The sequence below is a fragment of the Apus apus genome, chromosome 3 (assembly GCF_020740795.1).
Source record: "Apus apus isolate bApuApu2 chromosome 3, bApuApu2.pri.cur, whole genome shotgun sequence".
In the NCBI taxonomy this organism is placed as follows: Eukaryota; Metazoa; Chordata; class Aves; order Apodiformes; family Apodidae; genus Apus; species Apus apus.
In genome coordinates, this window is record NC_067284.1 from 16,749,324 (window position 1) to 16,765,578 (window position 16,255).

The 16,255-nt window shown below is 42.8% G+C and overlaps 1 protein-coding gene across 4 annotated transcripts in view; it reads left to right on the plus strand.

Annotated features, from left to right (window-relative positions):
- The window catches only part of FILIP1 (filamin A interacting protein 1), a 113,894-nt gene that overhangs the window by 60,759 nt on the left and 36,880 nt on the right, over positions 1-16,255 (plus strand). For all 4 annotated transcript variants that reach the window (XM_051614244.1, XM_051614241.1, XM_051614242.1 and 1 more), the window contains 2 exons: positions 5,213-5,386; positions 7,486-7,664. In XM_051614244.1, coding sequence (XP_051470204.1) covers positions 5,213-5,386; positions 7,486-7,664 — 353 coding nt within the window. The remainder of the gene's footprint in view (positions 1-5,212; positions 5,387-7,485; positions 7,665-16,255) is intronic.

Consider the following 16,255-nt stretch of genomic DNA (forward strand, 5'->3'; position numbering starts at 1 on the left):
ACAAGTTACACAGGCCTGCTTTCAGCTGCTTCTCTCTACATTTATCCTGAGGAGTTTCAGAGAGTTTGAAAGTCCCATGGCTGATGGGAGGTTGGGATGTTGCCCAGGTCCTTCTCCAGCCTAGGCTAGCTGCACTTCAGAATCTTCCTATGCTGCTGATGGTTGCTGACCAAATAAAAAGCAAATTTCTCTCCAGTTTATTAATAGCATGAGGCCCCTTTTTTGGTCCAATGCTTCCTAGCAACCTGAGTGTCTGTTTGTTAGTTTGCTTGTCACAAACTGTTATGATAAGTCCATGGAAACAGAGTACTTAGTGAATTAGCCAATACCCTTGAAAATATAATGATAGGAGTAGTGGCCAAGTCCAGAAAAGGCAGGAGGCACCTTGCCACGTTAATACCATCCAGATCCCGAGCATCCATAGAGTGAGAGGTGCCCAAGAAGGGAGATGTGAGCAAGGGGCTTCCTGAGCCTTGGGGATGGTGCCTCCTCCAGCCTGCTCCCAGGCTGGGTGCCCTCCCAGAGGGCTGCAGCAAGGGCTTTTCAGGCCTTGAATAGGGTTTGCTTCAAAGCTCTGAAGTGAGCTTGGGCACCTCCTTCTCTGCTTGAGGTGCTGGTTCAACCATTCAGCATCACCCACTCCCCTGGCTTGGCTCCCTCTGACTCTTGGGGGACCCAGATTAAGTTGCAAACTGTTTCAGAGACTCATTCCCACCTACTTAAGTTGCTCCATTTTAACCAGCAATGATTAAATGCTAATGAGGCTGGAAGGAAATATGCAGGGCAGTGGACAGGCTGGGAAGAGCAGGATCCAGTCCTTCTGTCACCTCATATTGTATTAAAAAAGCACTTCAGGGACTGGAGTCCAGTTTTTTTGCTCTCCTGAGTCATAGCATTAAGCCACCAAGCCCAGGTCGTCTCTATTTGCTTTGCCTGGCCCTGTCAATGTTTAATGATGCCATCTGGGGCCCAACAGCTTCAATGAGAGAGAGTGAACTCATCCTCCTCCCCTCCCAAATAGCTTAGGGTCCAAGGTGTGCCTGTCCCTGAGGAGTGGGGTGTGTGGGGACCGAAGATTTCTGTGCTCAGCACCAAAATGATTTGAGGTTTCAGCATGCTTTTTTTGTGGCCTTTGATGCAACACTCTCCTTGAGCATGCTGGTGGCATGGGGCACCTCCTGTGAGGCACACAGCAGGACACCGACTGCCTTCATTGGGGCAGGACACAGATATTGGACTATCTTTGATGGGACGGGCAACTCAAGAGGAGTACAGAGATCTCACTAGGTCATACAGAGAGAAAATTAGGAAGACAAAACCCACCTGAAACTCAACTTGGCCACTGACATAAGGGACAACAAAAAAGCTTTTAAAAATACATCAACAATAAAAAAAGAGCCAGGGAGAATCTCCATCCCTTACTGGATGCAGGTGGGTTGCAACCAAGGATGAGGAAAAGGCTGAGATATGTAATGCCTTCTTTGCCTCCATCTTTAATAGTCAAACCAGCTTCCCTCAGGATGTTCAGCCTCCTGAGCTGGAAGATAAGGACAATGAGCAGAACAACCTCCCCATAATCCAGGAGGAAGTAGTTAATGATCTGCTTCTGCATCTGGACACCCACAAGTCTATGGGGCCTGATGGGATCCACCCCAGAGTACTGGGGAAGCTGGCAGGGAAGCTCACTAAGCCTCTCTCCATCACTTATCAACAATTCTGGTCGACAGAGGAGGTCCCAGATGACTGGAGGTTGGCTAATGTGACACCCATCTACAAGAATGGCCTGAAGGAGGACCTGGGGAGTTACTGGCCTGTCAGCCTGACCTCGGTACCAGGAAAGATCATGGAGAGACTCATCTTGAGTGACCTCACATGGCAAGTGCAGGGCAGTCAGGGGATCAGGGCCAGCCAGCATTGGTTTATGAAAGGGAGGTCTTGCTTGATCAACCTGGTGGCTTTCTATAACCATGTCACCTGCCCATTGGATTAGGGGAAGGCTGTGGACGTTGTTTATCTAGCTTTACTAAGGCCTTTGACACCATTTCCCACAGCATTCTCCTGGAGAAGCTGGTGAATCATGGCATAGGCAAATATACTCTTCACTCGGTAAAAATCTGGCTGGCTGGATGGGCCCAGAGAGCTGTGGCAAATGGAGTCAAATCTAGCTGGTGGCTGGTCACTTGTGGTGTCCCTCAGGGCTCAGTTTTGCGTCCAGTTTTGTTCAGTATCTTTATCAATGATCTGGAGGAGGAGATTGAGTGCATGCTCAGTAAGTCAGCAAATGACACCAAACTGGGTGGGAGTGTTGATCTTCTTGAGGGTAGGAAGGCTCTGCAGAGGGACCTGGAAAGGCTGGATCAATGGGCGAAGGACAATTGCATGAGGTTCAACAAGGCCAAGTGTTGGGTCCTGCATTTTGGTTACGACAACCCCATGCAAAGCTACAGGCTTGGGGAGGAGTGGCTGGAAAGCTGCCCAGCAGAAAAGGACCTGGGGGTGCTGGTTGACGGCCAGATGAACATGAGCCAGCAGTATGTCCAGGTGGCCAAGAAGGCAAATAGCATCCTGACCTGCATCAGGAATAGCATGGATTAGGGAAGTGATCGTGCCCCTGTACTCAGCATGGGTGAGGCTGCACCTCAAGTACTGTGTTCATTTCTGGGCCCCTCATTATAAGAAGGACATTGAGGTGCTGGAGCATAACCAGAGGAGAGCTACCAAGCTGGTGAAGGGTCTAGAGAACAAGTCATGTGAGGAGCAGCTGAGGGAACTGGGAATTTTTATTCTGAAGAAGAGGAGGCTGAGGGGAGATGTCATTGCCCTCTACAACTACCTGAAAGGAGGTTGCAGGGAGTTGGGTGTTGGCCTCTTTTCCCAAGTGGATAATGGTAGCACCAGAGAAAATGGTCTGAAGTTGCAGCCGGGGAGGTTTAGATTGGACATTAGGAAGAATTTCTTTACTGAAGGAGTGATCAGGCACTGGAACATTCTGCCCAGGGAGGTGGTAGAGTCACCATCCTAGGAGGTATTCAAGAAAGATGTAGATGTGGCACTTCAGGGCATGTTCTAGTGGCCAAGGTTGTGGGAGTATTTTGTGGGTGCTTTTTGGTGTGTGTGGGGGTGTGTGGGTGTGTGTTTTTTGGGTTGTGTGTATGTTGGTTTTTTGTTTGGTTTTGTTGGGGTTTTTTTTGTTGATGGTTGGACTTGGTAATCTCAGAGGTGCTTTCCAACCATGATGATTCTGTGATTCTATGATAGGCCCAAAAGCTGTATCTTGCTAAAATGGACTCAGACAAAATGTCATAAAATGGGGATATTTATAAATACCCCAAACTCCTGTCCTAGCCTATTAGACTTTTGGAGAGCTTTTTATTCAGTATAGAAGTATTAGCCTCATAGTAACAAAGACGCTAAGATAACTGTTCTTTCCACAGGGATATAAAAAACAATATATTCTTGAATCTGTTTAAAACTTTCCTAAAATAATATTTGCTTGTACTGAGAGTGGCATGTTCCCAGGACATGATGTAGTGAGGTGTACGGGCGCTCTTGGCACTCTCTGGGACTAACCCACGTAATTCACTTGTAGTTTTGACATCCATGAGTGATGCACCTTTCCCACACTCATGCTGTAAAAACATGAATACTATTCCAGTTTGTATTTTCTATCTTGCAGACTTGTGCAAAGCTTTTACTTAAGGTTATGAAATGTACAGTGTAAGCTCCTGCAGCTAGCTGTTTATAAATGGGCTAGTTCTTGATTGCGTGGCATGATCTTTCATGCCTCAAGTTCATTTTTTGTTCTATTTTCATGTTACTCTATTTTATTAAAAAATAGTAATAAAAAAAAGATTAAAGGGTCTTCGCCATTTTCTGAAATTATTTCCTTGCTCATTTTAAAAGCAGCTTGTTTTGTACAGCTGTGTTGCCTCCGCTGTGTTGGGTATAGATGTAATATTTGCTACAAGGATAATAGAGAACACCGTTATGAACACTGGAAAACATGAAGTATTGGTAGGTCCATAAATCCTAAGCAATCGTTGCTTACAAAGAGGCAGAGTTTGTAAGGGATTTTAATAAATGTCTGAACCTTTTCTTAGCCCTTAACTTGTTTCCCAAGCTCACGTGTAGAGTGTTGGAAGGGCAGGCAAGAGAAAAATTGGTTCCCAAACCCTTCTGCCTGCCATGGTTTTGGGCTTGTGGGAGAGATGAGAAAATCTGAGAACCCCCTCATGCCCACTGAAAACCTGTACCTTTTACAGCCCCTCCCTGGATCATAGTCTTACAAGCCTGCCTTGAAGGACAAACAAGTGCCCTGCCCCCATTTTACACATGGTTTAACAGATATTGGCAAGTATCATTAGAAACAGAGTTCAGGATTAAACACTCGACCACAGCATAGCCCTGAAAAACCCTTTATTCATGGCCAGGTGGCCTTGCAGGGCAGCCTCATCATATTCAGATGTCTGCTCATGCTGCCTGAACCTGAGATTCCCACCCGGAGCAGGGAGCAGGAGCTGGAACCCACTGGGACTCCCGTAGGCCCCAGGAGCACCACTGGCCCCAGGTTCACCCCTGCTCCAGCCTCAACATCTCTATTCTGCTGCCGGCAGGGTTTGGTCAGCTTCTTTGGGTGTGCCACCAGCTATGCTGGTTCACCAGGGTCTGCCATGTTCCCAGCATTTTGTTTAAGCAAACAAAAGCTATAAAACTTTAATTTAAAAGTTATAAATCTTTAATTTAAAAGTTATGTGAATATTTAGTCACAAAGTCAAGTGCGGAATGACTAGGAAATACTTCATTTGAGGCTGTTTGAGAAATATCAGTTGAGCCCACTTGTGCAGCTTGTTCTACTCATCTCATTACTCCAGTCATGGAACAGCACGGGCAGTGAATAAGATGAAGTACATGAATAGGAATGTTGATTCCTGGCTATAGTTGCAACCGTGATAAAAATTCATGGTATTCAAATGTAACAGCAGGCAGGAATAGAATAATTATTGTCTACTACAAAGACCACATTTGGATTGCACAGACCATGTTTACTCCAATATATCCCAGAGTTTTTATATTTGCATTGGCAGCCCAATGTTCTTTTAGTTTGTTGGGTTTTTTGTGTACATGCAGTCTGTACATATGAAAAGCCCCTGTTTTGCATGTTTTCCCTCTTGGTTAATAGGTTGGCTTATGGTAGTGATTTGCAATGTTACAGGCAAGGGAGGATGTGATCCACATGCTGAAGACAGAGAAAACCAAACCTGAAGTTTTAGAAGCTCATTATGGGTCCGCAGCTCCAGAGAACGTGCTCCGAGTACTACACAGGGATGCCATCCTTGCCCAAGAAAAGTCTATAGGGGAAGACGTCTATGAGAAACCAATTTCAGAGGTAATAACTTCTTGATTTACATCATTATGTCTGTGCTGGAGGAATCCAAACCAGAAGTGAGAGTCCACAGATTTTGGATGTGTGCAAAACACGTGGGAGGATAACACAGCTTTTTTACACTAAATTGAAGAAAAATTGTATATTCTTGTTAACTCCGCTGCAGAATAAATTCTAAGAAAAATCACAGGGTTTGAACAGAAACAATAAAGAGCTTGTATGCTCCTTAGGGCTGGTGCTAATAAACAAGAGCAAAATCTTTGGGTGTTACATTTCTGTTTTTCAAAATCCTTTCAATTTCATGCTCCAACCTCAACTGCTCACAGCACTGGCAAGCACTCTTTGATTTCCTTGGAATACTCAACCCCTATCATGTAGGTTGTCAGGAAAATACCTTTAGAGATTGACTTTACGGGATCATAAATCCCTAATAATTTAAAGTCACTTAAGCTCTAGGACTGCCAAGTCAGTTCAGCCCCTAAAGGAGACCCTTGGTTTAAAATCTAAGCAATACATGAAAGTAGAATAGACCTGGGAATGTCTGAGGTCAGAGTGAACACCAAAAAAAACGGCCACTGCCCATGTTTGTAGTTTCGTAACAGTCCAGGACATGGAAAAAGAGCATGCAACAAGATGCAATATATACAGTTGTGCCTGTCCAAATCTTCATAGTTCATCCTATTAGAACATTTATTTTTTTCACCAGGAATTGTGTCTACCACAGGACATCTTTATAGTGTGTATTCTCACTGAAGCATCTTCTGGAACTTTTGGGATTACAGTAAATAAGGGAAGCAAATATTAGCATGTGGGAACATGCATGAAATACTGTTGAACAAGATTAAAGGAGATCAACAGGGCTTTTGTTTAAAGAAGCCGAACACTTACTAGGGACTTCAGTGTAAAACTTGTATCATGTGTAGGTCCACAGGGGTTATGCTGGAGTTAAAATAGAATTGTGACAAAATGTCATGAGTGCAAAAGGTCTACTTGCAAAGGCTAAACCCAACCTGGCTCCTTTATAAATTGCAATGACTGTTTGACTGCTATGGTCAACTTCTGGAGAGCAAATTGCCATGCTCTCTTATTTCCTTCAGTTTGCTGAGGTATCCTGTGAAACAGCAACCTCCCGAGGAAGGTGCTATTCCTGCAGGATATGGGCTGGGGGTGGGCAGCTCTGCCAGCTGCCATGCTGGGGGCAGGCAAGCAGAGAAGTGGCAGGGCTGGGAGGAGGATGGAGTTTGTGATCTGCACCCAAGAAACAGCAAAAGGAGCAAGATGAATAGCTGTGGTGGCTTCAGAGTGCCCTGCCAAGTTTTTAGACACATCTCCCTGGCCTAGTGTTTGAATAGTATATTGGCATATTCGGTTCATTAAAAAAACCCAGAAGACAAAAAAGGTAAAGTGTTGCTAATACAGAAAGAGAAATGTCTGTCAAAACCCAGGCTGAAGGGAAAAACCTAAAGCTTATCATAGAATGATAGGGGTTGGAAGGGACCTCTAAAGATCATTGAGTCCAACCCCCCTGCTGCAGCAGGAACACCCAGGGCAGATCACACAGGAACGCGTCCTGAATGAATTGTATTTGGTAGGGTAAAACTGAATCTATGGTGAATATAAATAGTTTAGACTTTTTATGTCAGCAGTCCCACACGTGCATCCTGAGCTTACACTTTATGCTCCACAAGTAGGTGTCTAGTTGTCATATAGCTGAGTGAACTTTGGCTCCCAGGGTCTGAGGGCATGTGTCCTGCCCTGACATTTGTTACAGCTTTTCCTGTGTGTAACGAGGAAAGTGTGCACAGCAACTCGCCAGAGGGGAAATTCTGCACTGCAAGAATGTTATTTGTTACCCTAAAACTAAGTGAAGTTCTGCCCTTTGCATATTGAGAACCGTGCAAATGTTTATTGCAAACATGCAGTCCAAATAAATCACTACTTTTACAGGACAGTCAATCTTATTTCTAGTCACTGCTTTATGTAAAGCCCAAAACAAAATTATGGGACTTGCGTTCACCAAACACAATGTTGTTGGTTAATAAATCAGATGAAGTAAGCAAGGAGACTTTTAAAACGGTCTGTTCTCCTTTCCTACAATCCAGCTGGACAGACTTGAAGAAAAGCAGAAGGAGACGTATCGGCGCATGCTGGAACAGCTCCTGCTGGCAGAGAAGTGCCATCGCCGCACAGTTTATGAGCTAGAAAATGAGAAACATAAACATACAGATTACATGAACAAGAGTGATGACTTTACCAACCTTTTGGAACAGGAGAGGGAGAGGTGAGTACCTGAGACGGTGCAAAGAATATCCCAAGTGCCCAGAGCTTGTTGGTTCAGCAGTGACATGGTCTGGATTTTCTCTGTTTAAATAGCACTAAACTCATGTGTAGACCGTTTGTAAATGTCGGTCCCCTTATTTTATTAATAAGTGCATTACAGTGCAAAATCTAGAGCTGGAGGAACACCGTTGAATGTTCCTGCAGTGTGTGCTTGGATAAAGAAATAAACTTGTTTTGAATTACTCATGCCCATTTTGGGTTCACCTCATGGTAACTTTTGATTAGATGTTATTTCTGTTGGCTAAGTTTGGGCTGGCTTGCTTAGCTAAGGGCTGCATTTTGTGAAGGGTGGGACACTGTCACAGCAGAAGGACAGGGTAAGATAAACCATAACACACATTAGGATATTGACACACAAGTGGTGGGGACTTTACCATGCCCTTTGTATTTAGGCTTGCAAAGTCACAAGCCATTTTCATTGTTTTTCATATCTCTGAAGACACATGCCTCAGGCAAGACCTATATTCCCCTGGAAGAAAATACTTTGATAAAACATGCAGTTTCCAATGGGCTATCTGCAGTGTGTATCTCACAGGCTCAGATACTCTGGGTTTTTTTCTTCAAGTGTTTGTCCTCCTTGTGGGACTAATTTGTTCTCTGAGTTGCTAAGGAAAGAAAGAGCAACTACCTTAGGTGAAGAATGAAAGAATGAGCACTTAGTAAGAGCCTCAGTTTTTCAATATGAAATTTTCACGCTCATACGAAACTGCTTGAAATCAATCTGCAACACTATTAAAAAAAAAAAAAAAAAAAAGCTCTGAGAAAAATACTTAAGGCAAGTTCAAAGAAGAAATGCTTTTGAGGAAACCACAGTCTGGTGGCAGACATTCACAAAAAGCCAGGAGCTAAATTGTTTTGTGTTTTCCCTGAGCTCAGTTCAGTGCCAGCTTTGAGTAGGTGGCACATGAGACACAGTCACCATATTTCCTGGTTTAATAGCTGCTGTTTTTCTGTCTCTGTGTTTTCCTGCATTGATTGGCAAACTTTAAAGGACAAAAAAAATGCTTCTGCATCATAGCAATTTGATTCTCTTAGCAAAAAATAAAAAATCTGTTGTGTTTCCAAGTAAGGAACTATTTCACATCTGATTCTCATAGATGCAGTTTTTTCTCTGTGCTGAATGTCCGTGTATGTGTGGACTTGCAGGAAATTAAAATACTGTATTTCCTTTAATTTGACAATTTTTGCTTTTTTATTCCAGCTCATGAAGGGCACTAAATAGCCTAAGATTATGACTTATTTTGAACAGACTTCCTTCAATAAATTGATTAAAATGCTTTCTGTCTCACGTTAGTACTGCTGAAATATCAAGCCTCATCTCTGTGGGCATTTTCTCCTACTCTGCTTGCTCTTTTCTGACTTTTAAGCATCAGTGGTTCTACACTCTAGAATTTTTGGATAAACAGCAATAAAAAAAAAAAAAAAGGAGAATTTGAGTTGAAATGTCTATTGAAAGCAGATCTTTAAGAGCAACTAAATCCGCTGGCTTTAGTCAGCAGTGCCTCTGTACTGGTGGCTGCAGGGGAAGAAGTGCAGTGCACCAGCCCTTTTGATTTATATTGAGTGACACAAGAAACCTGATGTTTGCTATTTAATCCACTTTGTTTGTCTAAGGCACTAACGAGAAAATTTGTTTTGAGTTTAGTAATGACCAAGCAGAGAACATGGCACGTAGCTAAACATAGAAAACCAAGCACGCAGGTCCCTCCTTCCTCAGGGTCCTCCTCCCAGATCACTTACAGAACGGATTAGCAAAATCAGGATGGGCTAGAAACCACTCATGAGTGTGTAGTCTTATTATTTCAACTCCTCATCTTTGTTTGCTGAGTGCACATGAAACTAAGGCTGCACCCACATCTTTGTAGGTATTAAAACCTGGAAGTAGTATCATTTGAGGGATGTATTTATGGAGAAAGAGAGGGTGATGGGATGACTTCTCAGGAAAGCCCCACAATGGCAATCAGCAATTGGTTTCTCTCAAAAAGATTTTGTAGTAGAAAGATTAAGTTGCAATAGGCTAAAACATACAAAAAACCACCTCCATACTCACTTTATCTGTATATTAGAATAGAGAACTGGTGTGCTGAAAGGCATTTTTCAGGGTCCTGCCTGGGCATTCTTCTTTTGTAAGTACCACTATATACATTATTTGTTTTACTGTGGTGCGTTGAGGGCTGAGGGTTATTTTACTAAGAGCTGAACAGACTTTTAGTCTCCATCAAAAAGAAAAGCAACATGGAGGTGAACTTTACCAGTCAGCCACTTGGTTGCCCTTGCAATTATAATGTTAACAAGATAAGGTGAGCCGGAGGAAGAACAGTCCTGTGGGACAGCCATCTCACAGCAGCAATAATTTTTGTCCCAGTTCTAAGTAATTGAAGCAATTTCTGGCTGCACAGGACTTCACCAATCTTTCCTAAGTATTAAAGTCCACACCAGCTTTTAGAGACCACATCTGCTTTTGCTGTCCTGTGAAAGAAAGTTTAAACAAGGTAAGAAGTGAAATTAAATTGTCTAAGAGCAGAAATATGCCTTGGTTCTAATGTATTTCTAGCACTTTCTTAATGTATTTACTTTGGAATTATTTTTTTTTGCAAACACTTTCATACATTTATCTCTAATCCATCCACAACAACATGATATGAAACCAAATGGTCCCTGTGAGGGACTAATTATTAGGTCAGCCTTGCACAGGAAGGAAGTAACAGGAAAACATGGTTTGTCAGGAATAATTATGCATGAAAAGTATAAAAGAAGATAAAATTGTACACAGGCATATTCAAGATGTGGACAGCTGGGAGGGGTAAATGGAGAAAGTTGGAGGGCCTTACTATTGGTGTTGGCTCTGTAACACCAAGTGCAATGAAGCTGTAGAAAGGTTGTGGAAAGGGTTTGCACATTACAGGAAAAGAGTAATGACAACTGTTTGCTGAACAGGGATGAAAGAAATCAGGTACTTTTAGTGGAAGGTGCTTCTACAGACAGTGGCTGAAGCACTAGTATGCTATAATCATGTCTAAAGATGGGAGTGTTAGGGACAGTATTTTCTGTTTTTATCATTCAACCAAAATTTCCTCTTACCATGCTTGCCCACCTCAGCCACTGTTCCACTACTATCCAGTTGTCCTTGGGCATCTCCTCTACTCGTGAGTGCAAAAGCAGCCATCTTCCTCCTGAGGAGGATGAAGAATAAGGAGAAGAACTCAGAGACCTCAGTCACAGGCAGTGGGGTAAGGAGTCTCAGGTCTGGCAGGTGGAGAATGAGGGATCTGACTGAAGCTGCGCTGACATCATGGCTTGCAGTGCACACCTGAAGAGCAGGAGACCATGCAGCAAGAGCTGCAGTGATAAAGTTGGTCCTACCAGCACAGGAACCTTCAGAGAATCACAGAATATCAGGGGTTGGAAAGGACCTCCAAAGATCACCTAGTCCAAAACCCTGCCAGAGCAGGATCCCCTAGAGCAGGTCACACAGGAATGGCTCCAGGATGGTTTTGAATGACTCCAGAGATGGAGACTCCACAGCCTCTCTGAGCAGCCTGTTCCAGGGCTCTGTCACTCTCATAGTGAAAAAGGTTTTCCTCTTGTTTATGTGGAACCTCTTGTGCTCCACCTTGCACCCATTGCTCCTTGTCCTATCATTGGGCATGACTGAAAAAAGCCTGGCTCTGTCCTCCTGATACTTGCTCATTACATATTTATAAACATTAATGAGGTTGTCCCTCAGTCTCCTCTTCTCCAAGCTAAAGAGACCCAGCTCCCTCAGCCTTTCCTCATCAGGGAGATGCTCCACTCCCTTAATCATCTTTGTGGCTCTGCACTGGACTCTTTCAAGCAGTTCCCTGTCCTTCTTGAACTGAGGGGCCCAGATCTGGACACAATATTCCAGATGCAGCCTCACCAAGGCAGAATAGAGGAGGAGGAGAACCTCCCTTGCCCTACTAACCACCCCCTTTCTAATACACCCCAGGATGCCATTGGCCTTCTTAGCTACAAGGGCACATTGCTGGCTCATGGTCATCCTTCTGTCCATCAGGACCCTCAGCTCTCTTTCCCTTACACTGCTCTCCAATAGGTCAGTTCCCACCCTATACTGGTACATGTTTTTTTTGTTTTTGTTTTTGTTTTTTTTCCCCAGATGCAACCTTTCTATCTTCAGCTGTGTTTTGGGGAGTGAGCAGGTGGCCTGAGCTCAGATACCTGCTCAGCTGCTGCAGCTCAACCTGTTAATGGCACTTCCCTACCTCAAAAAGCTCTTGTATGGAACAGGCTTAACATGAAGTGCTACTTGGTTATTCTTTGCCTAGTCCCAGGCCTCTCCCTCTTTAGGAGGGAAAAGAAAGAGAGAAAGAGAGAGAAAGAACGAAAGAAGGAAGGAAGGAAGGAAGGAAGGAAGGAAGGAAGGAAGGAAGGAAGGAAGGAAGGAAGGAAGGAAGGAAGGAAGGAAGGAAGGAAGGAAGGAAGGAAGGAAGGAAGGAAGGAAGGAAGGAAGGAAGGAAGGAAGGAAGGAAGGAAGGAAGGAAGGAAGGAAGGAAGGAAGGAAGGAAGGAAGGAAGGAAGGAAGGAAGGAAGGAAAGATCTTTAGGGTTGAATATAAACTTTTGTATTTGAGCAGCCCGGCTTTTTCTTCTGGTGCAAAGTGGGAGAGTTCTGTGTAACCTCAGCACTGCTTCAACCTCTTGATCGACCTAAGACATGAGGCTTAAAATCTTGACATTTTTAGAGGTGCTAATCACTGAACAATTTGTCTTGTACTCTTCTTTTAATCCAGTTTGTTGACAGCATGTTTGGTACTATTAAAAGTGCTGGAAAGCTCCCATTGATTTTAATGGTTCAGTGGTGAGGACCACTAAAGCCAGTCCTGCAGGTTGGATGGCAGAAATAGCCCAAAAGCCTTCCAAAATAGGGGGAGGAGGGAGTCTCTTGCATATGCATGGGATGCGGTTTGCCAAACAGAGGGTGCAATGTGGCAGAAGGGCTTTGTTGGAGCTCATCTGTGTATCTGCTTTGTGAGTAATTTGATCATTTCCAGCACCATCCCTAAGTCTGCTGTGACTTTTACCTCACCACACAACATGTCAGTAAATACATACCCAGTATCTAATGTAAGTACACTCTGTCTGAAAACATCGATGTTACGTGTAGTCCCATTTTATTGTAAGACTCTATTGAAGGGATGAGGATTTTAAACTGGCTCTTGCTTTCCTTACTGCGGCTTCAAATTATTCTTTACAACCACAGTGACAGTGTTCCCAGAGCACTGAAGCATTTCACATTTTCCTCAAAGGCAAGGCCAAGGATCCAGCCTGTGCTTCCTAAGCAGTGCCCTGATAAATCTGGTTTTAGTTAAACCCTCTTTTTGAAGTACATGGCCATAATTAGATCTGCTTAGAGGAGACAGCGGGACTGTGACCCCCAGATCTTTCCTCCACAAAGTTTCCTTTCAGTCTTCGTGTAAAATTGTCTCCTCTCTGCTTCCCCCATCACAGCACCCCCAGCAAGGAATGCACTGGCAGGTCCCTCGGAGGTCTGTGATAATACATTCCTCTCGGCTTCGGTCATCCTGGCACCGAGATGCTCTTGGCTGCTCTGCTGGTGATGTAATTCTGGGCCCACATCACCTGCAAAGGAAACTGATCTGTGAGCAATAAAGAGCACAGTCCTCTTGAAACAAAAACAGGAATGTTAATGTTAGCAAGTTTTTAAAAATATTTTCTTCTTTTTTTTTGCTTTCTCCTTGTTGCATTTCTGCTTTTCTAACCAAATCTCCCCTTCTCCCTTTTCCCACGAGACGGCAGCACCAAGCCTTTCATTGGGAAGTGCTTGGCTTTTTGTTTCCCTTCATTTCATGGACCCTAGCAAGTGTAAAGGCTGGAGTGTGACACAGCTTGGAGATTTTGCGTGCTTTACCTTTCCAGTTTGCATTTTCTCTTTTTTAGGAGGAGATTGTAAAATAAAGAAGCTGGCAGGAAGACAGAGGGGCAGAGTATCCGTCAGTCAATTACTTGCTCAGAGAATGATAAAGCCAAAAGTATGAAGTGTTCAGGACTAATCAGTCTCTGTGATTTACCAGTTTAAGGCCAAATTCTGTGGAAAGAATAGCCCCATACAGAGACACAGGGGTGAGGTGTATGGTGCAAACATACAGTACAGATTTGGGCCTGTAACTGGGTAGGCTGTTGGTGATTCCTTTAAAGTCTGGGAAGTGGGTTACTTTACAGATTTTTACTTTCTATTTTTTTTTTTTTTCCTCCAAGAGTTCTTAGCCATAATTGTACTCTGACTTCTTTCTCACATGGTGATTGTTTCCATGTCCTGGTTTCCAAATTGTGACCCAAAAAAAGGAAAAGTCAGCCTGATGGGACTGTGGGAATTCACCATTGCCTACAGTAGTTACTCATCTTACCACACATTACTGGCTGTAGAACACTGAGTCACTCTGTCTGCTTTTCAGTAAGTGCATCTCTTAACTTTAATCTTACAATGTAGAAGACAAGGGAAACAGTACAGTTTTTACTCTTTTCTGTAAGGCTGACATGCTATCTGCATGGCTTGGAAACACTGGCTATTTTCTGTCAATGTAATATATTCACAGGATCACAGATCACAAATTCTGTGGTAGTCTATTAAAAGAAATAAATGAAAAAAACCCGGCTATAGCAAATATCATTACTGCACAGTTAAGTAAATCTGAAGGTCATCCATTTTGCAGGTCCCGTTTTACAGCTCTAGCTGGCTGCAAAGCAGTGACTGCTCAAACTTTATATTTTAACTAATGAATCTGGTCCCAAGTTCCAACAAAATGGCTCCAAAGGTAATTTAAAAATGAGAGATCAAACAGCCGCACTGCACTGTGGAGAAACAATATGAAAGTATTGCAAGTCTTACACAATGTGAGGCTTGCCATGAGCTGGGACTAATCCAAATCCATCTCTTCACACTTGGATAGCCCTCAAAACTGTCCAGTCTTTCAGTCACTTTTGGGATTATATAAAATGTCATCATGTGTTGTTTCAGCTATTCTTCCAAAATTATTTCTAAGTAGACATCAGCTTCACAGCCCTTGAGAGAGAATTATTATACAAAACTATATGTAGTTCATTATTCCTAGCAAGTTTGTTTGCTAAAATCATCAATTTAAATGCTCCCAGGGTCAGACAGGGGGAAAAAATTACTTCATTCAAAATCTGCTCACTAACCCAAACTCTATACAGGGTGCAATAGGTAACAATTTTAACATTTAAGGGGCCTTTGGCATGTTTCAGAGCTATTATACTACTGAAATAAATATCACTTCACAGCTCTACTGAGGCCATCTTTTTAAGTTGTCATTTTTTTAGGCAAAGAAAACAAGAACTGAATCAGGGTCATGTAGGGAAAATTGCTTCCTCATTCATAAAGATTAGAAACAGGTTTCAGCTGAAGTGCCACAACTCAATGAATTTCTAAAAAATTTAGATAGATGCCACTTATTTACAAGTATAAATATGTGCTAATATGCACTCAAGCTTCAACATGTTGGATATTTGCTTTACATTTAAATTAATGTTTATCTGTGCAGAGATGTACAGACTGATTAGCGAAATACATGACAACTATTTTGAGTAATGGCCTACAAATATTCAAGACCTGTTCTATGTGGCCAGATAACTTCCACCAAGTTGTGTGAAGAACCTCAAGATGTCATTTCACTTGGCGGGTTATTCTGAATCAGTGAACCTATATTGAAGTTTTCCTAACTCTAAACAGAGGTTATGCATTTTTCATCTTCTTTTCCAAACAAGGTGCTAAGTTGTGTATCCCTTCCCATTCCTGCAGTATCTCCACCAGCAGTAGAGAATATCAATAATGAGCCTCATTTTGGTTTTTATTTCTTTTTTTTTTTTCTATGTGGAAAAATCTTAAGGGAGATGAAAAAACCCAGGGGGTGCAAAAATCCAGACCAAACGTTCTTCTGAAATTTGCCAAAGCTTGTGCAAATGTGAGGGGAAATAAATGCAGAACACAAAATATATAACGCAGCACATATTTGTAAAGCACCTGTGATTATAATATTTTGTTAGTTTCCACTAATTAAAGAAAAAACTAATTAAAAATGCCATTTTTCATGTAAGATAATTATTATAAACATCATCAAAGAAAATCTGGTGGCTTGATTCACAAGACCCAGCTAGTCAAAATGACATTTTAAATAGCCCTGTGATTTGATGCCATTCACCTAGACTGTGAGAGACCTTCAATCCTACTGTCAGCCTGTGGGGATCTGAACCCACCTCTCCAAGGAGGCCTTCCTGGTCCTGTTCTTGCATCTCTTGGTGTGTCTGTTGCCACTCTTCCTGGGTAAAATTGTTCTACTTTTACAAGTAACTTTCATACTTTTTGAATTCTTTCCACTAAAGGGGTGAAATTCTTCTTGTAGGTCAGTGCTTGGGAATTCAAATTACCCCTGACACAGGAATTCACTGGGCCAGGTCTCTCCATTTTCTGAAAAGTGAGGATTTTTCACTGTTGGTTTGGTGAATGGTGCCAAGA